Below are 24,102 nucleotides of genomic sequence, written 5' to 3'. Positions count from 1 at the left end.
TCCACAGGGTGGGGACCACCCCCAGGCTGAGGCTCATGTTGAAGATGTGGCTGAGGACCTCACAGAGCTCATCTGCACAGGTCCTAAACAGCCTCGGGAAGATCCCAACAGGTCCTGCTGCTTTCCTCTGCTTCAGCCACAGGAGCTGGCCTCTCACCTCGGTTGGAGTTACAGTGGTGGTGGGGGGGGGCTGAGGTGTGAGCTGAGGTGGGCTGGTGCTGAATACAGTCGCAGGGGAGGAGGAACAAGGTCCGGGGTGCAATGGAGGTGACCAGGGGGTAGAAGGTGGGGGATCAGAGGGACTGGAGGGCTGGCTGCTGGAGATGTGGAGGGCCGGGAGCAGGCAGAGGGGCAGGCGTGGAGGAGCCAAAACGGTTGAAGTAGCTGTTTAGCTCCTCTACGAACCGAGAGTCCCCATCTGCAGTCCTGCTGGCACCCTGCCCAAATCCGGAGGCGGTCTTGAGGCATCTCCACACGTTTCTGACGTTGTTCTGTGCCAGCTGCTCCTCCATCTTCCCTCCATACACCTTCTTGGCTGCACGGATCTTCCACTGGAGCTCCCGTTGGACTCTACGCTGCTTCTCTCTGTCTCCCGAGTTGAAAGCCGCCTTCTTCTGGTTCATCAGGACCTTCAGCTCGGGGGTCACCCAGGGGTGGTTGTTGGGAAAGCACCGTATCCTCCGGGTGGGCACAGTGCTCTCCACACAGAAGTTCATGTAGTCAGTGACACACTGGGTCAGGCCGTTGATGTCTTCATCATAAGAGTTTTGAAACATGCTCCAGTCTGTGGTTCTGAAACAGTCCCTCAGCCTCTCAGTGGCCTCTTCAGTCCAGAGTTTCACTGACCTTTTCTGCACTGAAATAAGTAAAAAGAATAAAAGAAGGCATGCAGTAACAGTAAAATACTAGTGACAAAACAGGGGAAAAACGTGTCTTCAGTTTAGATTTAAAAGTCTCCACAGAGTCTGATTTACAGATCTGCACAGGCAGATCATTCCACAGAGCTGGGGCATGGTAAGAAAATGCTCTGTAACCCACTGACTTTTTATTCGCCCTAGGGACACACAGCAGACCTGCACCCTGTGAACGCAGGGCCTGAGCCAGTGCATAAGGCTCAGCCAGGTAGGGAGGTCTCAGACAAGTAGCTGAGACCCCAAGTAGCTCTGTATGTAAAAACGATTTACTGAAACAGTAAGCTGGGTCAGGTACACAAAAGGCAGTCCAACAAGAGCAACCAACATCAGGCTTAGGCGTGGTCAATTTAACAGGCAGGTGGTCATACAACAAGGAGGCTAGCAGGATGAGGAAACACAAGGAACAGAGCTGGAAGCAAAGGTACAGGGTGCATCAATCTGGCAAGGGATGAGTACAAACAGTGAACCTTAAATACACCCAGGTGATGAGCTGCAGATTAGAAACAGGTGTGTGTGTGGAAAGCTCCAGAACAAGGGTGTGGCCAGATAGAGGGAAACGCCCACCACCAAGCACAAAGAGAGAGACAAGAGAGATAGAGACAGAGAAAACCCAAGCAGGAAAAAAGACCAGCAAAAGAGCTAACAAACACCAAAACCAATTAAACAACATAACTAAACAAAGCAAGACAGGCTAAACACAAAGCAAAAATCCAAATTCTGACAAGCGTGATGAGTGTGTCCACATCCTCCCACAGCGCCATGGTGATCAGCTGATCATTTACATCATAAGCGAGCCCTTGAAAGAATGCATCAGTTAAGGCCACTGTGTTCCACTCACTTTTGGCAACAGAGATGTCAGTGGCGTAGTCTGCTACCCGCTGTCTTCCTTGCCTGAGCCTCATAAGAATGATCTCTCTGTGTCAATAAAACAGTCAGATTCTGTAGAAACTTTCAAGTCCAGATGTAAGACGCACATATTTTCCCTTTTGTATGGCTAGCATACTGGCATAGTATGGTACTATGCTTTCTTCCCTTTTAAATTCATTTTATTAGGAAACGGAGGGGGCTGCAGCCTCAGCTTTATCTAAAGTCTGGGTCTTTTAGTGAAGCTTAGGGCTAGTGGCCGGCGATCACCTTAGTATTTCTTCTGTTTTTCTTGTTGCTTAATGCTGACAAATTATACTGCATGTGTTGTCTTTCTGATTCTGTTTTTCTCTTTGTTTGAGGTGCGGCTCCAGCTAGAGATGGGAGTGGGTGTTCTCTTTTGCAAGCCTCCCTTTCAGTGTACCAGCATGGACTCCCAAAATTTCTTGTATATTCATATTGTCAATTGTGTCTGTAGCATGTCCCAAGCAGAGGGTCACCCCTTTGAGTCTGGTCTGCTTGAGGTTTCTTCCTCAAATCATCACAGGGAGTTTTTCCTTACCACTATCTCCTGTGTGCTTGCTCTGGATGTTAAGGTTAGACATTACTTGTGGGAAGCTCCTTGAGGAAACTTGGTTGTGATTTGGCGCTATACAAATGAAATTAATTGAAAACTGAATAAGTGACCTCGACGCTTCTCTCCCGGGAGAGTTATAAATGAATGAATGAATTTTACTTGGCACACAGACTCAACAGTAACAAAAAACTGATACACAAGACAATTCCACAGTGACGTGTGACCAAAAGGGGGTGAGCAGAAGCAAAGCTTATAAACGCCCACCCCTTATATACATACATACATACATACATACATACATACATATATACTCATTACCAACCCCCACCTCTGCTGCAGGTATGTTGGAATAACTGCAGCAGAGCAGAGGTGGAGTGAGTGACATGACTCCGACCGGCGGCTCCGCTAGGTTGCTGCCCTCCCAGTCAGGTGAAAAATTATGAACGCTGTCTTTGCCCTGTTTTTGACGGGCATGTTGATGACATCAGCTCAACATGTAGTTCACGCTGGGTGATGAAGGACTTAACAGGACTGGGCACCTTCTCTGTCTGGTACATCTGAGGGGTTTTTAATGGAAATGCATTGCGATGGGACGTGCCATTTTGTCTAGGGCTGAAACTGTGTGTGGCGCTGTAACGTCCCCAGAAAAAAAAAAACAGAAGAAGACTAGAGCATACACTTAAGCCATATAAGTGCTAACCAATTTAGCACAAAAGCTAGAGCTTTCCAATGCAACACACAGAGTAAAATAAAGCCGTTTAGGAGAAAGACAGTCCACGCTTCTTCTTCTTTGTCTTTCGGCTGTTCCCGTTAGGGGTCGCCACAGCATATCAATCGTTTCCATCTCACCCTGTCCTCTGTATCTTCCTCTGTCACACCAACCACCTGCATGTCCTCTCTCAGCACATCCATGAACCTCCTCTTTGGTCTCCCTCTTCTCCTCCTGCCTGGTGGCTCCATCCTCAGCATCCTTCTCCCTATATACCCTGGGTCCCTCCTCTGCACATGTTCAAACCATCTCAATCTCGCCTCTCTGACTTTGTCTCCAAACCGTCCCACCTGAGCTGTCCCTCTGATATGTTCATTCCTAATCTTGTCCATTCTTGTCACTCCCAAAGAGAATCTCAACATCTTCAGCTCTGCCATCTCCAGCTGTGCCTCCTGTCTTTTTGTTAGTGCCACTGTCTCTAAACCATACAACATAGCTGGTCTCACTACTGTTTTGTAAACTTTCCCCTTCACTCTTGCTGATATTCTTCAGTCACAAATCACTCCTGCCACCTTTCTCCACCCACGCCACCCTGCCTGCACTCTCTTCTTCACCTCTCTACCACACTCTCCATTACTTTGAACAGCTGACCCCAAATATTTAAACTCATCTACTTTCACCACTTCTACTCCTTGTAACTGCACTATTCCACTGGGCTCCCTCTCATTCACACACATGTACTCAGTCTTGATTCTACTGACTTTCATTCCCCTTCTCTCCAAAGCATATCTCCACTTCTCCAGACTAGACTCAACTTGCTCTCTACTCTCACTACAGATCACAATGTCATCTGCAAACATCATAGTCCATGGGGACTCCTGTCTGATCTCATCTGTCAACCTGTCCATCACCACTGCAAACAAGAAAGGACTCAGAGCTGATCCTTGGTGTAATCCCACCTCCACCTTGAATGAGTCTGTCATTCCGACTGCGCATCTCACCGCTGTCACACTATACTTGTACATGTCCTGCACTACCCTAACATATTCTCTGCCACTCCAGACTTCCTCATACAATGCCACAACTCTTCTCTTGGCACCCTATCATAAGCTTTTTCTAAGTCCACAAACACAATGTAACTCTTTCTGTCCTTCTCTGTACTTTTTCAACAGTATTCTCAGAGCAAACATTGCATCTGTAGTGCTCTTTCTCAGCATGAAACCATATTGCTGCTCACAGATCTTCACCTGTTTTCTAAGCCTAGCTTCTACTACTCTTTCCCATAACTTCATGCTGTGGCTGATCAGCTTTATGCCTCTGTAATTACTGCAGCTCTGCACATCACCCTTGTTCTTGAAAATAGGAACCAGCACACTTCGTCTCCACTCCTCAGGGATTCTCTCACTTTCCAAGATTTTATTAAACAATCTGGTTAGAAACTCTACTGCCATCTCTCCTAGACATTTCCATGCCTCCATTGGAATGTCATCTGGACCAACTGCCTTTCCACTCTTCATCCTCTTCATAGCAGCCCTCACTTCTTCCTTGCTAATCTCTTTTACTTCCTGATTTACTCTCACCACATCATCCAGCCTTTTCTCTCGCTCATTTTCTTTATTCATCAACTCTTCAAAATATTCCCTCCACCTTCTCAGCACACACTCCTCACTTGTCAGCACATTACCATGTGCATCTTTTACCACCCTAACCTGCTGCACATCCTTTCCAGCTCTGTCCCTTTGTCTGGCCAATCGGTACAAGTCCTTTTCTCCTTCCTTACTATTCAACTTCTTGTACAGCTCGTAATATGCCTTTTCCTTTGCTTTTGCCACTTCTCTTCTCGCCTTACGCCGCATCTCCTTGTACTCCTGTCTACTTTCTTCGTCTCTCCGACTATCCCAAAACTTTTTCGCCAACCTCTTTCTCCTTAAGCTTTCCTGGACCTCTTCATTCCACCACCAAGTCTCCTTGTCTTCCGTCCACTGTCCAGATGTCATACCCAGTACTGCCCTAGCTGTCTCACTCACCATATCTGCAGTACTTTTCCAGTTGTCCAAAATTGCTTCCCCTCCAACTAGTGCTTCTCTCACCTGCTCGCTAAATTTCACACAACAGTCTTCCTCCTTCAGCTTCCACCATCTGATCCTTTGTTGAGCTCTCACTCTCTTCTTCTTCTTTACCTCTAAAGTCATCCTACAAACAACCATCCTATGCTGTCTAGTGACACTCTCTCCTGCTACCACCTTACAGTCTGTGATTTCTTTTAGCTTGCATCTCCTATAAAGAATGTAGTCCACCTGTGTGCACCTTCCTCCACTCTTATATGTTACCCTGTGCTCCTCCCTTTTCTTAAAGTAGGTATTCACCATAGCCATTTCCATCCTTTTTGCAAAATCAACTACCATCTGTCCTTTCCCATTCCTATCCTTGATACCATATCTACCCATTACTTCCTCATCACCTCTGTTCCCTTCACCAACATGCCCAATGAAGTCTGCTCCTCTCACCACTCTTTCATGCTTGGGCACACTCTCCACCACCTCATCTAACACACTCCAGAAATCTTCCTTCTCCTTCATCTCACAACCTACCTGTGGGGCATATGCACTGATGATATTCATCATCACCCCTTCAATTTCCAACTTCACACTCATCACCCTGTCAGACACTCGCTTAACCTCCAACACACTTTTAACATACTCTTCCTTTAAAATGACCCCAGCACCATTTCTCTTCCTGTCCTCACCATGGTACAACAACTTGTACCCACCGCCGATGCTCCTGCTCTTACTTCCCTTCCACTTGGTCTCTTGCACACACAATATGTCTACCTTTCTCCTCTCCATCATATCAGCCAGCTCTCTCCCTTTACCTGTCATACTACCAACATTCAAAGTCCCCACTCTCATTTCCACCCTTCTAGTTTTCTTCTTCTCCCGCTGTTCCTGGCAACGTTTTCCTCCTCTTCTTCGTCGTGGTGTGCAGCCAGTACATTCTGAGTGCCGGTCCCAAGCCCGGATAAATGAGGAGGGTTGCGTCAGGAAGGGCATCCAGCGTAAAACAAGCCAACCCAACTATGCAGACTCAGAAAAGACAGTCCACACTGATCATCTGAAATAGCTTACTATGCATTTAAAGCAAAGCAGTGTGTTTCTCTTTTTTAAAAAAAACACAGTTTCATCCACTGGCTGCTCTCCGCTCTACATGGGGAGTGTCTATTCAAGCAACGGCCGGCTGCTGTCTCTCTCTGCCCGGTGTGAGGGGCTCTCAGCACTCCCCTCACACCGGGCGAGTCACAGCTCCGTCCCTGGCCACACTGACAGAAAGAAGATCCTCTCTTTCTTCTGTGTTTTGCTCAGACTCTGCACTGAGTGTTTCACTTTTTAATTTTCATTTTTTTGGGCAACACACAATGCTTCACAAACACTTAAATAAAATAATTTTAAAAAGTGACTGCGAGGCTTACATGCTCAACCTCCAGCTGAAATGCATCTGCTGAATTGCAGAGAAAGAGGGATAAAAAAATTTCACGCAGGGGCCCAGTCCACCAACCTTTAAAAAAAAAAAACAACAAAAACTTAAAAATGATTAAATTTTACAAGTTGGGGAAAACAAAAAACAGAAAGTCACATCCCATTGCCATTTCAGCAAAACGTCAAGACTTTGGCCCGACTTTGGCTGAGCTCCTGACACCGGAAAAGATCCAAAACTTATGAAGATGTGAAAAAAACAAAGAATTACCCAGGAAAACAGAAAGGGATACACTAAATTTGACAGTCTGTGTGATGGTGCAGTGACATTGTGCCATTGCTGAGGAAGGGCCCTGGACTGTTGATGTTTAAAAACGCAAAGTACTTTTTATTCGATTACTTGATTATTTGCCAGAATAATCAATAGGATACTCTATTACTAAAATAATCGATAGCTGCAGCCCTAATTTTGTCTGATGTGAGCGAAAATCTGTTATACAAAATCTGATATATTACAGGATTATTAACTGAGCACAATGGCTGCACAGGAAAATATCAGACTGAGGTGTAAGTATGGACCGATTATGTGCAAAATATAAAATGGGAATTTACGGTATCACTCGAATATGAAAGCTGGTGATGGCTCGTGCTCAGACCTGTTCGCTTCACCTTTGTGAAGAACTTGCTAACAGATGGTTCAGTCGTTACCTGGTAAGCTTTCATTCTGTGTGTTTTTTTTCCCCCGGAAATCAGCCAATCAGAGCGCTCATATCGTTGCAGCCATATAATAAACAGTGTTTATTACATGGAAAACTATACAAAAATGTTGGCACACTTTTGCATTTGTCTGGTGCGTGCGAGTGTCCAGTTCCGGTCTATGACAGTTTAGGCGAGTTTTACTGTGTGTGTGTGTGTGTGTGTGTGTGTGTGTGTGTGTGTGATGTGTGTGTTTATATATATATATATATATAATTAATGATAATAATACACACACACAAACACTAGCTGAATTACCTGTTCTACACATGAGTAATAGAGAAGAATTTTAGCCATGTCATTGTATATTTCATGTCACTTTAGTTAAGGTATAGTAAGTTGCATTGCATTGTGTGTATGTTGTCGTCATTCATTTTCATAGAGAAATTTGTGACATTCATGAGACTCAAGTGAGTGATGATAAAAGGTGATAGTATGTCATATCACGGCAGTGCTCCGGCATGATGTACACAAGAGGTACAACTTAATTGGAAAAAAAAAAGTGCTTTAACTTGCATGCGGCACGCGTTGGCCCATTTGGATTGTAATTAGAGTGCACCGTAGTCAGCCACTACTACATAGTAAGTAAAGAGTAATGCTTGCTACCTGACGTGAGTACCACGTGAACTGTGAAAATAAGGGTACCAGTGAGCAGGTCATGATCTAATATATAAGGCTGACCATGTGTGTGTGTTCGTGCACGTATGCTTTCATCCTAAGGTGCCCAGTGACCTCCCCCTTGGTGCCCCCAGTCACCATAGCAAGTTTGGTGTGTATTGCTTAATTCCTATGGCTGTGCATAGCAAACACACACGAACACACGGTTAGCTTTATATATTAGATAAAGTATGCGTGCCTGGATCACCCGATTGTGGGCCTGGCTGATTATTGGTGCCGATAATTGGTTAACCCCAAATAAGAAGTATCACTTGCACTGTGGAAGAATGCCACCTGTGACATTTGGTCATGTGGTGCGTTTGTCTGAGTACGATCGAGCATGCAGGTCCCTCACTGTGAAGGACCCCACCAACTGGAGATGTCCAAGAGCACTCCCACATTTCATCTGGCTCTGGCAGATAGATGGTTACCTTCGAGAAATGGAGACACACTGATTGCCAGCCTGTGTCATTGCCAATCAGGGCCCAAGGCGGTTCCAAAGCGTGGTTGATGTGGTAGCCAATAGTTCAGATATAGATGTCTGTGATGTACATATTTAATGGAAATTTAAAACAAGCTCTGTCATGCCTCAGTTGTAACGTTTGCTTATTTCACTTGCACAGACATCGACTTCTGGAATGTTGAGGCTTTTTAATATGAAATTACCAAATGTAACTAAATTTTGATTGTTTTTTTTTCTGTTCCTTCACAGGTTGTTGTTTTGTTACGTACTACACTCGTAAATCAGCACTGGAAGCACAAAATGCACTGCACAACATGAAGATTCTCCCAGGGGTAGGTGGCGTCCTTCTCAAGCAACACTATAATGTTTTAGCGCCCTATCCCCTCCCACCACGAAGCAGCGCACAGTAAAAGCATTAAGTTGTTTTTTTTTTCCCTTCCTTTCTTTTCTTGCCCAGTGATTTTGATGTGTAAATGCAAATACTGTAATAATTGTACTCATGTGCACCTCATGCATGTTGATGTAAAACAGAGTGCAGTGCTACCATGTGGAAGTAGAAAGTGATTGCAGCATATGACCAACAAAAACTGGATCAAAGTCCAGTGCACTTTTTTTTTTACTTGCTATTTAATGGGTACAGTTTTGAAATAGCCTTGCATAGGTGGATTCACAACACCTGCTCACTCTGCACACAAGGGGTGTGTGCAGTAATGCATCATGCTGCCACAAACTGAATTGGATGCATAGCACATGGTCCACCAGTGAATCTCCCCAGAAAACCTCCCACTTCTGAGTTTACCCATTGAAGAGCAATGCAAGTGATGCAGGTGCACCTGTGCAGTTTTAGTTCATGTTCGGGTCCAAAACATGCCCATGATTAATTTGGTGACTAAACCCAACTCCTTTGTGCCCCGTGCCCTACTTTGAGCTCAGATTTCACACTGTGACAACAGTGCGCTGGACTGTGGCAGCCCACTGCTCCTAGTGGTTGGATTGTGTCTAACTGTAATTAGGATGGGTTAAATGCAGAGGACAAATTTCATTGTATGTATGTACTATGACAATAAAGGCTCCTCTTCAATGTGGGGTTCGACATGCACCAAATAAAAATAAGCATTATTCAAAGTTCCTGTTTAACACTTATTCATGGACAACCACCTGTAAGTCACTCTCCCTTACAGCCCAAGATTTTTTAGTTTACCTTGAGAAGAAAATAGATGACATTTGGTTAAATATATCCCAGCATGCCTTAATCCAGCCACTACATGCTGAGGTGGGTGACATCACTGACACATTGTGGTTCTGGGACTGTTAGATCTTAGCAGTGCGTTTGATACAGTGGCTCACCGTATTTACTTGATAGGCTGGAGAATCATTTTGGGATTACTGGGAATGTCCTTGTGTGGTTGGCATCATACCTGACCAGTTGGTCTCATTGTGTCTTGTACAATAACACTACCTGTAACCTTGGTGACATGAAATATGGGGTTCCACAGGGGTCTGTCTTGAGCCCCCGGCTTTTCTCCCTTTATCTATCACCCCTTGGGCACATACTGCAAAGTTTGGGATTACCTTTCATTGCTATGCTGATGATATTTAGTTGTACATGCCAATAACTGCTGGCAGGGTTCTAGCCACAGAGTCAGCACATTCTGTGGCCAGAGAACCGTGAACGGCCGCAGCTGGAAGCAGCATTTCTGCTGTGCTCTGAGCTGGAAAAAAAAACAACAAAAAATTTAACCTCACCATGAAAGTCCTCCAGAGGTCTTTCTGTATCTGAAGATACATTCACAAATTTAGTTTATTTTACAGTTGAAAGGCTTTGTGTTTCCAAAAAGTTCAGAAAGAAAGAAAAAAAGAAAAAGAAAAAAGTAATGCAATCCTACTGAAATTAGTTGAAAAAAAAATAAAAAAAATACCCCAAAAAGCAAAAGTTGTCAGGATGACAGAAAACTGCCTGCTTCACACGATTAAGAACTACTGTGTGTCATTTTTGAAGAAGATCTCAGTGTTATTTCAGTGTATTAACTTAGACTTTGACAAAAACATGCAAAAAAGAACTTTGATCATACAAATATTACAGTTTAAATACACTTTTTGTTTATTATTGTTGCATTCAATGCATCTAAAACCACTCAAAATTAGTTAAAATAAGACTTGCCAAGAATGTTTAGTTGTATAAAAACCCAGCACTAAATGGTCCTAGCTAGAACCCTGACTGCTGGTAATGTCATACACATAAAATCCTTAGAGGATTGCCTTGCGTCATTGAAAATCTGGATGTCCAGCAATTTCTTACTTTTAAACTCAGACAAGACTGAAATGGTGATTCTTGGTCCAGTGAGACATCGGCATCAGTTTGACCAGCTAACGCTTACCCTAGATTCATGTGTCATACATCACACTGACAAACATTGTCCACATTGTCCGTTGACCTACACATCGGAGATGTTACAAGGACTGCTTTCTTCCACCTGCGTAATATAGCAAAGATTTGTCCCATCCTATCTGTGGGTGATGCAGAGACCTGATTTGTGTATTTGTCTCTTCTAGACTGGACTATTGAAATGTTCTATTTTCTGGTTTGCTGCAGTCCAGCATTAGGGGTCTCCAGTTGGTTCATACGTAATGCTGCTGACAGAGTCTTGGCCGGAAGCAGAAAGTTTGATCACATTACACCGGGGGTGTCCAACCATTTTGAACCGAGATCTACTTTTAAAGTTGACAGTGTATTGAGATTTACCACGCCATATTGAAAGCCATGGCACAGACGCAGTTTATTGTGCACCAGTATAATAACAAATTTTCTGGTGCAAAGATAATGTTTTCACAGCAATAATACATTGTTGCAGTAAATGTGCATGGTCCAAAGAATAAGCACAAGTAGGCATAGGACTGGCCCGTAACAACACAGCAACAACAACTCAAATTACACAATCCCTAATTCAAGTTGGAAAAGTTGTTCTCTACCTTAGTGGGATTTCTGGCGCTGAGAGGAGGCAGCTAGTCTCTTGTACTTCAGACAGTAGGAGCTGAGTGCCAGCCGTAAACAGGCCGCAAGGTGGTCATCAGTCATGGTGGGCCTGTATTTTGACTTAAGGATTTTCATGTGTGAAAAGGTAGACTTATTTCAATTTAAATTTTCAGTTCAATTTATTTTCATTGATATAGCGCCAAATCACAACAGAGTTGCCTCAAGGCACTCCACACAAGTAACGTATAACCTTACTAACCCCCAGAGCAACAGTGGTAAGGAAAAACTAACTCTGAGGAAGAAACCTCAAGCAGACCAGACACAAAGGGTTGACCCTCTGCTTGGGCCATGATACAGACATAAATTACAGAACAATTCACAAAACGAGTATACAGGAAAAGCTGTTGGTGCACAGGACAGGAGGGTCTCCAGCACAAACACCACACCCATCTCTGGATGGAGCTGCACCTTAAACAGAGAGAAAAACACAGAATCAAGCATCAGAAAGACAAGAAATACAGTATAATTTGTCAGAATTAAACAACAAGAAAAACAGGAAATGCTAAGGTGATCACCGGCCTCTAGCCCTGAGCATCACTAAAAGACCCAGAATTTTGGTAAAGTTGAGGCCGTGGCATGCTCTGTTTCCTAATAAAATGAATTAGAAGAGTGAAAAGCTATACTATACCAGTATGCTAGCCATACGAAAGGGAAAATAAGTGCATCTTAAGTCTGGACTTGAAAGTCTCCACAGAATCTGACTGTTTTATTGACGCAGGGAGATCATTCCACAGACCCTCAGGACTTCTTATTCACCCTAGGGGACACAAAGTAGTCCTGCACCCTGAGAACGCAAAGCCTGGGCCGGTAAGTAAGGTTTAATTAGGTCAGCTAGGTAGGGAGGTGCCAGTCCGTGAACAATTTTATAGACTAGTAGCAGAACATTAAAATCTGATCTCACTGTGGACAGGAAGCCAGTGAAGAGATGCCACAGTGGGTGTAATGTGGTTGGACTTTCTGCTTCATGTCAAAAGTCTGGCAGCAGCATTTTGAACCAATTGGAGACCCCTAATGCTGGACTGCGGTAAACCAGAAAATAAAACATCGCAGTAGTCCAATCTAGAAGAGATAAACGCATGTAGCAGGGTCTCAGCATCAACCATAGACAGGATGGGACAAATCTTCGCTATATTTCGCAAGTGGAAGAAAGCAGTCCTCATAATATTTCTGTGGAAGCCAAAGGACAACGTAGGGTCAAAAATCACCCTAAGGTTCCTCACTTTGTCAGTGTGATCTATGACACACGAGCCTAGGCTAAGCATTAACTGGTCAAATTGATGCTGATGTCTCACTGGACCAAGAACCATCATTTCAGTATTACCAGAGATTAAAAGTACGAAGTTTCTAGACAATCCAGCTTCTCACTGATGCAAGGCAATCTTCTAAGGATTTTATGTGGATGAGACCAGCAATTATCGACATGTATAACTGAGTATCATCAGCATAGCAGTGAAAAGTAATCCAAAGAAGCACCGCAATATGTGCCCAAGGGATGCTGTATAAAGGGAGAAAAGCAGGGGGCCAAAGAACGGACCCCTGTGGGACCCACCAAGGTTAGAGGTAGTGCTATTCACAAATATGTTGATCCACAATATGCAGTCAAATTCTGTGCAGTTTGTCTGAGGTTGGAGTACTTCTCTTTTCTGCATGAAATTCCAGAATTGGACGTTCTGGCCAGGTGTTGCTCTGGATTTCACCTGTCATTTTTCGGTGTGAGGATCTCATTCTCAACAATTCAGCTATCTAGACTGAAGAGTGATGCTACTTTGGACATTATACAATCCACATCTCTAATTTTCCCCTAAATATTAAACAGAGAAAACTGAGAACAGTCTCAATGGAAGCAAAGTCAGTAAAGAGCCTCTCAAATTATGACGAGATGCTCTGCATTTTGCTCATCATAGCGTGCACACACTTTAAACTTGCTTTTAAACGTGTTCACGGAGCTGATCATGTTTATGATGTGTTTGTCTTTACCCTGCAGTTATAGGTTCAAGTTATTGAGCTTGTCAGTCAGATCAGTAAGAAAAGGCTAAATCAAGAGCCACTGACTGTCTTCCAGCTGTGTGAGTAAACGTTCAGAAAGTCTTTAATTTCGGCCAACAACTGAGAAACCCCATCGAGCCATCGAACATCTGTCTGCAGCAGATCTGTGTGTTCTACATCTGTCTCCTCCAGCTGTTCATGAAATAATTGCCTCTGCAGACTCCAGGCCCCAACAGAACACACAACCTGTTAGCCACATCCATTATGTCTTCTATATTTAATATCTTCCTGCACAATCCTTGCTGGTGAATTATACAATGGTAACTCAGGAAATCCGGGAAAGATTCACAACTGTTTGCCACATCTGATGAGCCCAGCTGTACGTCCAGCCATCGCTGGAGCCCCAGCGGTTGTAATGGAGACGAGTTTGAAGAGGGGCAGCTGGCTCTTATTAACAAATCCCATAAACACCTGAAATATATCTGTACCTCTCGTGTGCCATTTCAAAGGCAAAATGGTCAGCAGCTCTTTTACATTCATGTTGTCAAAAACCATTCTAATAAAAACACGTAGATGAGCCACTCCACAGCATCAGTGGATTCATCGAATTGCAGAGAAAACTCACGTGCTTCAGTATCATTCCTCAGTTGCCGTTCAGCATCCTCCGCCATTCCCTCGCATCGCCGTGTAACAGAATTTCTTGAGAGCTGCACATCCTGAATAGCAGAAACAAACTCCTTTCGATTTTTAAAATTAGCAAATCTGCGGCTTCCATAAATGCTTCTTTTATAATCTCACCATTCTTGAAAGATTTCTTTCCTCTTGCAAGAACATGACTGACACAATAAGAAGTTATGCTTACAGCCTTACTTGTGGCATTTGGCTGGGTAAAAACAGCCTGTTGTGCTGCTAGCTAACTTTTCAATTCCTGTACTTTTCGGGCACGCAGAGGTGATTTATCCGGGAAGCTAGCACTGTAGCTCTTGTGAATCATCTTGAAATGCTGTTCCAAATTCCTCTTCTTCAGTAATGCCCCATTTGCAGATAAGGCAGATGAATTTGCCATTCAAATAAATGAAAAAATAACCGTCCCTCCCATTCTGGATAAAAATTTGTTTGCTACCGCCATTGTCCGCTCGCCTTGCTCTCCACTGTAGCTTCTCACGCCCTTTCCACCCTGTGCATTTTGCTTTTTCCCATGCAATCGACTGGAACTCAGCCTGTGGTTGACTGGTTGGGCATGCCAGCATTACACCCATTTTGGCATCTTTTCACTTCCTTCCTGTGTCTGTCGGGTCAGATTTTAAGGTTCTCCTACTAACCTATAAAATTGTTCATGGACTAGCACCTCCCTACTTAGCTGACGTAATCAAACCATACATACTGGCCTGGGCTCTGCGTTCTCAGGGCACAGGACTACTTTGTGTTCCTAGGGTGAATAAAATGTCTGCGGGTCACAAAGCATTCTTTTATCGTGGAATGATCTTCCTACGGAAATAACTTAAGGTGCATTTATTCTCCCTCTTGTATTGCTAGCATACTGGCATAAAATGGAGCTATGCTTCCTATCCTTTTAAATTCATTTTATTAGCAATGGAATGGGTCTAAATTCTGGGTATGTTAGTGGGCGTTAGGGCTAGCAGCCGGCAGTCACTTTCGTATTTTCTCTGCTTTCCTGTTAATTTAATGCTGATGAATTATATCTTTGGTATAGTTTTTTTCTGGCCGACTGATTCTGCTCTTTTTCTGTCTCTATCTGAGGTACCGATGACATTGCGGGATTTATGACTGCAGACTGTAGGGTGCCGGAATGACTGTGAGATGCCATGCCTGAAGCTGATGCAGCACACTGCAGTCTGAGTTTGGAACGGACTCTGCTGCAGGAACAGACCCACTGATGGCATGAGGAATGCTAGCTGACCCCTGCCTGTGGAATGAATGCCTGCATGGACTTCTCATCAAATGCTGCATCTTTTGTTATGTTCTGTTTTGTAAAACTTTGCAACAACCTTGTAACTATTAGAATGGCCTCACCCCTTTGAGTCTGGTCTGCTTGAGTTTTCTTCCTCAACATTATCAGAGGGAGTTTTTCCTCACCACTGTCGCCTGTGTGGTTGCTGTAGGGTTGGTAAGGTTAAACTTTACTTGTGTAAAGTGCCTTGAGGCAGCTTTGTTGTGATTTGACGCTACATAAACAAAATAAATTGAATCTAACAAATTGGGAAATAAGGTCCTTGTTCAGTGGTACCTTGGTGAGTATTCTGTCTGACTTTAGTCTACCTGTTGAACAAATTTCAATAAATCTATTGACATGCTTTTGAAATATCCTCCTGAGTAATTACCAACTATTTGACTGACTGATTATCAGCCAGAAAAACTACAATGAAATCATGACCTTTTTATTATTTTTCCCCCGGTATGAAATACGGGGACATGGCTGAACAACGTATAACCGCTGACAACTTGCAGCCTTGTGACTGTTTGTCTGTTGTGACTGCCTGCTTTGATTCGGACCGAATAGCTACTCCTGAGGTAAGTTAGTACTTATTAAAAAAAGAACTAAGAGGTAGTGCTCTCAACACTGACTGCATAATTCACTTTCTTATAAGTGTTCTGTTATGTGCTATGTTGTGATTCATGTAATAGTAGCGGTCCCTTTAAGAGTTCGGGTGACGTGTTCTGTTTCCGGTTTTTCTGTTGGCGCGCGGTGCCATGTTTGTAGTCTGTTAATAAACGCGACTAAAAGAGTCTTAATGTGAGAAGTTTCGGCTCGTCTTTTTGCCAAAAGACAAATTCTACACTGGTGACCCCGACGTTTGTTTACTGGACGTATCCAGATCGCCATGACCGCCAACGCTGTGTCTCTCAAGCTCCCCGAATTCTGGGAATCTTCTGCTTCAGCCTGGTTCGCTCAGACCGAGGCACAGTTTGCCTTGCGTCAGATCACCGCTGACGAAACTAAATACTACTACGTGGTATCTGCCCTCGGAAGTTCTACGGCATCGAGAGTGGTGAGCCTTCTTAAACGTCGTCCTCTGACAGAAAAGTATGAAACTCTGAAAGAATACTTACTTCAAACATTCGAACTGTCTGACGCTGAGAGGGCCAATAGGCTTTTCTCTCTTCAAGGGCTCGGTGACAGCAAGCCCTCAGAGCTAATGGACAGAATGCTCGACCTGCTTGGCAACAACAAGCCAGATTTCCTTTTCCTCCACCTTTTCCTACGCCAACTGCCAGCTCATGTGAGAGCTGCTTTGGCCAACACTGCCAGCACTGATTGCAGAGCACTGGCTGCTGAGGCTGACAAGTGTTTCCTGGCGAGTCAGCAGCCCTGCGCAGCCGCCCTCCTCCCTGCTGGTACGGTATCAGAGGTACCGGATGATCATATGCTCATCGCAGCAGTCTTCAGGTGTGTGCTTCTACCATGCCAGGTTTGGCTGCAAGGCCAAACGATGCCACTCTCCATGCAGCTTCAGTGGAGTGGGAAACGCCAAGGCCGGCGCTCAAAGAAATAAAATTTAGACTCACCCAGTGATTTTAGATTGCATTGAGGCACCCCTGACTGGAGAGCATGTGACCCGCCTGACCACGTTAAAAACATAGCCTGTCCTCCCAACGGCTGTGCCATTCCTCCTGGGGAAGGTGAGTATGACCCAACTGCATGGGTTCCTCAGGGCTGCTGTGAGACGAGATGACCTCGGAGTGATGGGTCGCTGCCGGCCGTAACGACGCCGTGGATGAACGCTGAGGGAGGAATAAATGGACTGCATTTATATAGTACTTTTCCATCTGCATCAGATGCTCAAAATGCTTAACACTTATGCCTCACATTCATCCATTCACACAGATACACTTACACACCAATGTCAAGGTGCTGCCATGCAAGGCACTCATACATACTGGGAGCAACTCGGTGATTAAGGGCCTTGCCCAAGGTCCCTTAGTGATTTTCCAGTCAGGCTGGGGTTTGAAATGAGGATCCTCTGGTCTGAAGCCCGATGCTTAACCAAAGACATCACCTCCCTAGAGTGAGCTCCTTGGTGGGGACGATCTGACAGGCGACGATCGGTCTGGATTGCCAGCGCGATGAGCTCATCAAGATCTTCTGGAAGGTCCATGGCGATGAGTTGGCCCTGGATGTCACTGGCCAATCTCTGGAAGAACACATCTAGGAGAGTGGCTGGATTCCATTCACTCTTCGCGGCCAGAATGTGGAAGTTGATGGCATAGTCAGCAATGCAACGATTGCCCTGCTTCAGCCTCAGGAGTGAGTGCACCACCTCGCACCATGGGGAAGTGTGCTGAAACACCTGCTGGAGAGCTGTAACCCTTGAAGAGATAAGCAGGAGGAGGACTGGCGACTCCCCTCTGCTGTCACCCATGCCGCAGCCCGGCTGGACAGGTGAGTTATCATGAATGCCGTCTTTGCCTTTTCAGATGGAAACATTGACATTAGTTTGTAATGTAACTGTCACTCAGTGATAAAAGGCTTGATGTCACCAGATCCTCCGGAGAAATGTTCTAGGTGGGATAGTTGATTACAGACAATGGGTTATGGTACAGAAGCCGGTGAGGTGGCAGGCGGAACTGTGGACAAAGAGCTGGTGATATTGATAACCGGTCCGGACTGGCCTGACAGTCGAACTTTGACAGTAGTTGTTCCATCTGGGTGCTCACGAAATCATGAAGGCACCTTGATGCTTAGCTAGCTCACAAAAGCCAGTGCTGAGGGCAGCAAGCTGGTCTTCCTGTTGGCCCAATTGCTGACTGTGATGGCGTACTGCCAACTGGAAGGGGCTAGAGTCCGCTGTTTCCATTGTTGGCCAAATCGATCTATGAGGCTTGGTCAAATTCAAATTTATAAATTTATATAGCGCCAAATTGCCTCAAGGCGCTTCACATGACATCAATTAAAAAGCAGAACACATTGAATTAGAAGATTAAAAACACAAAAAAATAAAAAACATAAATAAAGATAAGCTTTATTGATCTCACAGAGGAGAAATTCACGTTACGTCAGCTCTTAAGAAAAAAAAACACACAAGGTGGGTGCAAGTAGAGGAAAATGTTCATCAAACAGCGTGTGCAAGGATAAGCAATAATAGTAATACTTGTAACAGTACAGGACATAAGAAATGAGGTAGAAATAGAAGATGTATATAAAGTATGTACGTGGGTGTGCATGTACATGTGCACATGCATACATATATGCATATGCACATATACATACACGCACACACCTATACATATACATATGCATATATAAACATGATTGGGATTGAGAAGGAGATAGGAGCATCTTCTTTACGATATGTGAAATGGAGTTTAGATGTGGTAAGGTGACATTAGTGCAGGGATTTGTAAACGAGTTATTGCACATGATTTGTGGGCATAATAATATTGCACGTGATTTGTGGACATATTATTGCATGTGGTTATTTCACAGTGTTATTGTGCAGCCTGACAGCAGGGAGGAACGACCTGTGGTATCGTTCCTTCTTGCACTGAGGGTGCCTCAGTCTGTCACTGAACGAGCTGGTCAGCTCCACTACAGTCTGGTGCAGAGGGTGAGAGGAGTTGTTCATGATGGATTTGAACTTGGTTAACACCCCTCTCAGCCACCTCCTCCAGAGACTCCAGAGGACAGCCCAGGACAGAGCTGGACTTCCTGACCAGCTTGTTCAGTCTCTTTCTCTCCCGCTCTGTGCTGCCCGGGGCCCAGAAGACGACAGCATAGAGGAGAGCTGAGGCTACAACAGAGTTGTAGATGGTCTTAAGCAGAGGCCTGCTCACTCCAAAGGATCTCAGTCTCCTCAGGAGGTGGAGGTGACTCTGACCTGTTTTGTACAGGGCATCGGTGTTATGAATCCAGTCCAGTTTGCTGTTGAGATGAACACCCAGGTATTTGAAACTGTCCACAGTCTTTATGTCCTCCCCCTGGATGTTCACCGGTGAGTGAGGTGGTGGTTTCCTCCTGAGGTTGATCACCATCTCCTTCGTCTTACTGGTGTTGAGACACAAGTGGTTGCACTCACACCAGTCCACAAAGTCTGTGATGACCGACCGGTACTCCAGCTCGTTCCCCTCAGACACGCGACCCACAATGGTGGAGTCATCAGAGAACTTCTGGAGGTGGCAGCTGTCTGTTGTATGTGAAGTCCAAGGTGTAGAGGGTGAAGAGGAAAGGCGAGAGGATGGTGCCCTGGGGGCCCCCGGTGCTGCACCTTACCACCTCAGACTGACAGCCGCACAGCCACACGTACTGCGGGCGGTCAGTAAGGTAGTCAATGGTCCAGGCGGCGAGGTGTCCATCCACACCTACGTCCTCCAGCTTCCCCCGCAGCAGCGCCCTCTGATGGTGTTGAAAGCGCTGGAGAAATCAAAGAACATGACTCTTGCAGCGCTCCCGCCGGTCTCCAGGTGGGTGAGCACTTGCTGCAGTAGGTAGATGACAGCATCATCTACCCCGATGTTGGGCCTGTAGGCGAACTGCAGTGGGTCCAGGGTGTCGAACACCACGGTGCGGAGGTGAGACAGGACGAGCCGTTCCATGGTCTTCATGAGGTGGGAGGTCAGGGCAACTGGTCTGTAGTGGGCCGCTTCCTTGGCGTGCGGTGTTTTGGGAACCAGGACCACACAGGAGGTCTTCCACAGGGTGGGGACCACCCCCAGGCTGAGGCTCATGTTGAAGATGTGGCTGAGGACCTCACAGAGCTCATCTGCACAGGTCCTAAACAGCCTCGGGAAGATCCCAACAGGTCCTGCTGCTTTCCTCTGCTTCAGCCACAGGAGCTGGCCTCTCACCTCGGTTGGAGTTACAGTGGTGGTGGGGGGGGCTGAGGTGTGAGCTGAGGTGGGCTGGTGCTGAATACAGTCGCAGGGGAGGAGGAACAAGGTCCGGGGTGCAATGGAGGTGACCAGGGGTAGAAGGTGGGGGATCAGAGGGACTGGAGGGCTGGCTGCTGGAGATGTGGAGGGCCGGGAGCAGGCAGAGGGGCAGGCGTGGAGGAGCCAAAACGGTTGAAGTAGCTGTTTAGCTCCTCTACGAACCGAGAGTCCCATCTGCAGTCCTGCTGGCACCCTGCCCAAATCCGGAGGCGGTCTTGAGGCATCTCCACACGTTTCTGACGTTGTTCTGTGCCAGCTGCTCCTCCATTCCCTCCATACACCTTCTTGGCTGCACGGATCTTCCACTGGAGCTCCCGTTGGACTCTACGCTGCTTCTCTCTGTCTCCCGAGTTGAAAGCCGCCTTCTTCTGGTTCATCAGGACCTTCAGCTCGGGGGTCACCCAGGGGTGGTTGTTGGGAAAGCACCGTATCCTCCGGGTGGGCACAGTGCTCTCCACACAGAAGTTCATGTAGTCAGTGACACTGGGTCAGGCCGTTGATGTCTTCATCATAAGAGTTTTGAAACATGCTCCAGTCTGTGGTTCTGAAACAGTCCCTCAGCCTCTCAGTGGCCTCTTCAGTCCAGAGTTTCACTGACCTTTTCTGCACTGAAATAAGTAAAAAGAATAAAGAAGGCATGCAGTAACAGTAAAATACTAGTGACAAAACAGGGGAAAAACGTGTCTTCAGTTTAGATTTAAAAGTCTACACAGAGTCTGAGTTTACAGATCTGCACAGGCAGATCATTCCACAGAGCTGGGGCATGGTAAGAAAATGCTCTGTAACCCACTGACTTTTTATTCGCCCTAGGACACACAGCAGACCGCACCCTGTGAACGCAGGGCCTGAGCCAGTGCATAAGGCTCAGCCAGGTAGGGAGGTCTCAGACAAGTAGCTGAGACCCCAAGTACTCTGTAGTAAAAAACGATTTACTGAAACAGTAAGCTGGGTCAGGTACACAAAAGGCAGTCCAACAAGAGCAACCAACATCAGGCTTAGGCGTGGTCAATTTAACAGGCAGGTGGTCATACAACAAGGAGGCTAGCAGGATGAGGAAACACAAGGAACAGAGCTGGAAGCAAAGGTACAGGGTTGCATCAATCTGGCAAGGGATGGTACAAACAGTGAACCTTAAATACACCCAGGTGATGAGCTGCAGATTAGAAACAGGTGTGTGTGTGGAAAGCTCCAGAACCAAGGGTGTGGCCAGATAGAGGGAAACGCCCCACCACCAAGCACAAAGAGGAGACAAGAGAGATAGAGACAGAGAAAACCCAAGCAGGAAAAAGACCAGCAAAAGAGCTAACAAACACCAAAACCAATTAAACAACATAACTAAACAAAGCAAGACAGGCTAAACACAAAGCAAAAATCCAAATTCTGACAAGCGTGATGAGTGTGTCCACATCCTCCCACAGCGCCATGGCGATCAGCTGATCATTTACATCATAAGCGAGCCCTTGAAAGAATGCATCAGTTAAGGCCACTGTGTTCCACTCACTTTGGCAACAGAGATGTCAGTGGCGTAGTCTGCTACCCGCTGTCTTCCTTGCCTGAGCCTCATAAGAATGATCTCTCTGTGTCAATAAAACAGTCAGATTCTGTAGAAACTTTCAAGTCCAGATGTAAGACGCACATATTTTCCCTTTTGTATGGCTAGCATACTGGCATAGTATGGTACTATGCTTTCTTCCCTTTTAAATTCATTTTATTAGGAACGGAGGGGGCTGCAGCCTCAGCTTTATCTAAAGTCTGGTCTTTTAGTGAAGCTTAGGGCTAGTGGCCGGCGATCCCATTAGTATTTCTTCTGTTTTTCTTGTTGGCTTAATGCTGACAAATTATACTGCATGTGTTGTCTTTCTGATTCTGTTTTTCTCTTTGTTTGAGGTGCGGCTCCAGCTAGAGATGGGAGTGGGTGTTCTCTTTTGCAAGCCTCCCTTTCAGTGTACCAGCATGGACTCCCAAAATTTCTTGTATATTCATATTGTCAATTGTGTCTGTAGCATGTCCCAAGCAGAGGGTCACCCCTTTGAGTCTGGTCTGCTTGAGGTTTCTTCCTCAAATCATCACAGGGAGTTTTTCCTTACCACTATCTCCTGTGTGCTTGCTCTGGATGTTAAGGTTAGACATTACTTGTGGGAAGCTCCTTGAGGAAACTTGGTTGTGATTTGGCGCTATACAAATGAAATTAATTGAAAACTGAATAAGTGACCTCGACGCTTCTCTCCCGGGAGAGTTATAAATGAATGAATGAATTTTACTTGGCACACAGACTCAACAGTAACAAAAAACTGATACACAAGACAATTCCACAGTGACGTGTGACCAAAAGGGGGTGAGCAGAAGCAAAGCTTATAAACGCCCACCCCTTTATACATACATACATACATACATACATACATCATACATACATACATACATATATACTCATTACCAACCCCCACCTCTGCTGCAGGTATGTTGGAATAACTGCAGCAGAGCAGAGGTGGAGTGAGTGACATGACTCCGACCGGCGGCTCCGCTAGGTTGCTGCCCTCCCAGTCAGGTGAAAAATTATGAACGCTGTCTTTGCCCTGTTTTTGACGGGCATGTTGATGACATCAGCTCAACATGTAGTTCACGCTGGGTGATGAAGGACTTAACAGGACTGGGCACCTTCTCTGTCTGGTACATCTGAGGGGTTTTTAATGGAAATGCATTGCGATGGGACGTGCCATTTTGTCTAGGGCTGAAACTGTGTGTGGCGCTGTAACGTCCCCAGAAAAAAAAAACAGAAGAAGACTAGAGCATACACTTAAGCCATATAAGTGCTAACCAATTTAGCACAAAGCTAGAGCTTTCCAATGCAACACACAGAGTAAAATAAAGCCGTTTAGGAGGAAAGACAGTCCACACTTCTTCTTCTTTGTCTTTCGGCTGTTCCCGTTAGGGGTCGCCACAGCATATCAATCGTTTCCCATCTCCACCCTGTCCTCTGTATCTTCCTCTGTCACACCAACCACCTGCATGTCCTCTCTCAGCACATCCATGAACCTCCTCTTTGGTCTCCCTCTTCTCCTCCTGCCTGGTGGCTCCATCCTCAGCATCCTTCTCCCTATATACCCTGGGTCCCTCCTCTGCACATGTTCAACCATCTCAATCTCGCCTCTCTGACTTTGTCTCCAAAACCGTCCCACCTGAGCTGTCCCTCTGATATGTTCATTCCTAATCTTGTCCATTCTTGTCACTCCCAAAGAGAATCTCAACATCTTCAGCTCTGCATCTCCAGCTGTGCCTCCTGTCTTTTTGTTAGTGCCACTGTCTCTAAAACCATACAACATAGCTGGTCTCACTACTGTTTTGTAAACTTTCCCCTTCACTCTTGCTGATATTCTTCAGTCACAAATCACTCCTGCCACCTTTCTCCACCCACGCCACCCTGCCTGCACTCTCTTCTTCACCTCTCTACCACACTCTCCATTACTTTGAACAGCTGACCCCAAATATTTAAACTCATCTACTTTCACCACTTCTACTCCTTGTAACTGCACTATTCCACTGGGCTCCCTCTCATTCACACACATGTACTCAGTCTTGATTCTACTGACTTTCATTCCCCTTCTCTCCAAAGCATATCTCCACTTCTCCAGACTAGACTCAACTTGCTCTCTACTCTCACTACAGATCACAATGTCATCTGCAAACATCATAGTCCATGGGGACTCCTGTCTGATCTCATCTGTCAACCTGTCCATCACCACTGCAAACAAGAAAGGACTCAGAGCTGATCCTTGGTGTAATCCCA

At 45.5% G+C, this 24,102-nt stretch overlaps 1 protein-coding gene across 1 annotated transcript in view; it reads left to right on the top strand.

The window, feature by feature from the left end:
- celf1 (cugbp, Elav-like family member 1) overlaps positions 1-24,102 on the top strand; it is a 205,465-nt gene that overhangs the window by 23,912 nt on the left and 157,451 nt on the right. Inside the window, exon 3 of the mRNA XM_034184315.1 lies at positions 8,660-8,742. Within this exon, the coding sequence (XP_034040206.1) occupies positions 8,660-8,742 (83 nt within the window). The remainder of the gene's footprint in view (positions 1-8,659; positions 8,743-24,102) is intronic.

This window comes from Thalassophryne amazonica, chromosome 2 (assembly GCF_902500255.1).
Source record: "Thalassophryne amazonica chromosome 2, fThaAma1.1, whole genome shotgun sequence".
NCBI lineage: Eukaryota > Metazoa > Chordata > Actinopteri > Batrachoidiformes > Batrachoididae > Thalassophryne > Thalassophryne amazonica.
Note: the sequence above shows the minus strand (reverse complement) of the source record. Positions and strands in the feature narration are given on the sequence as shown.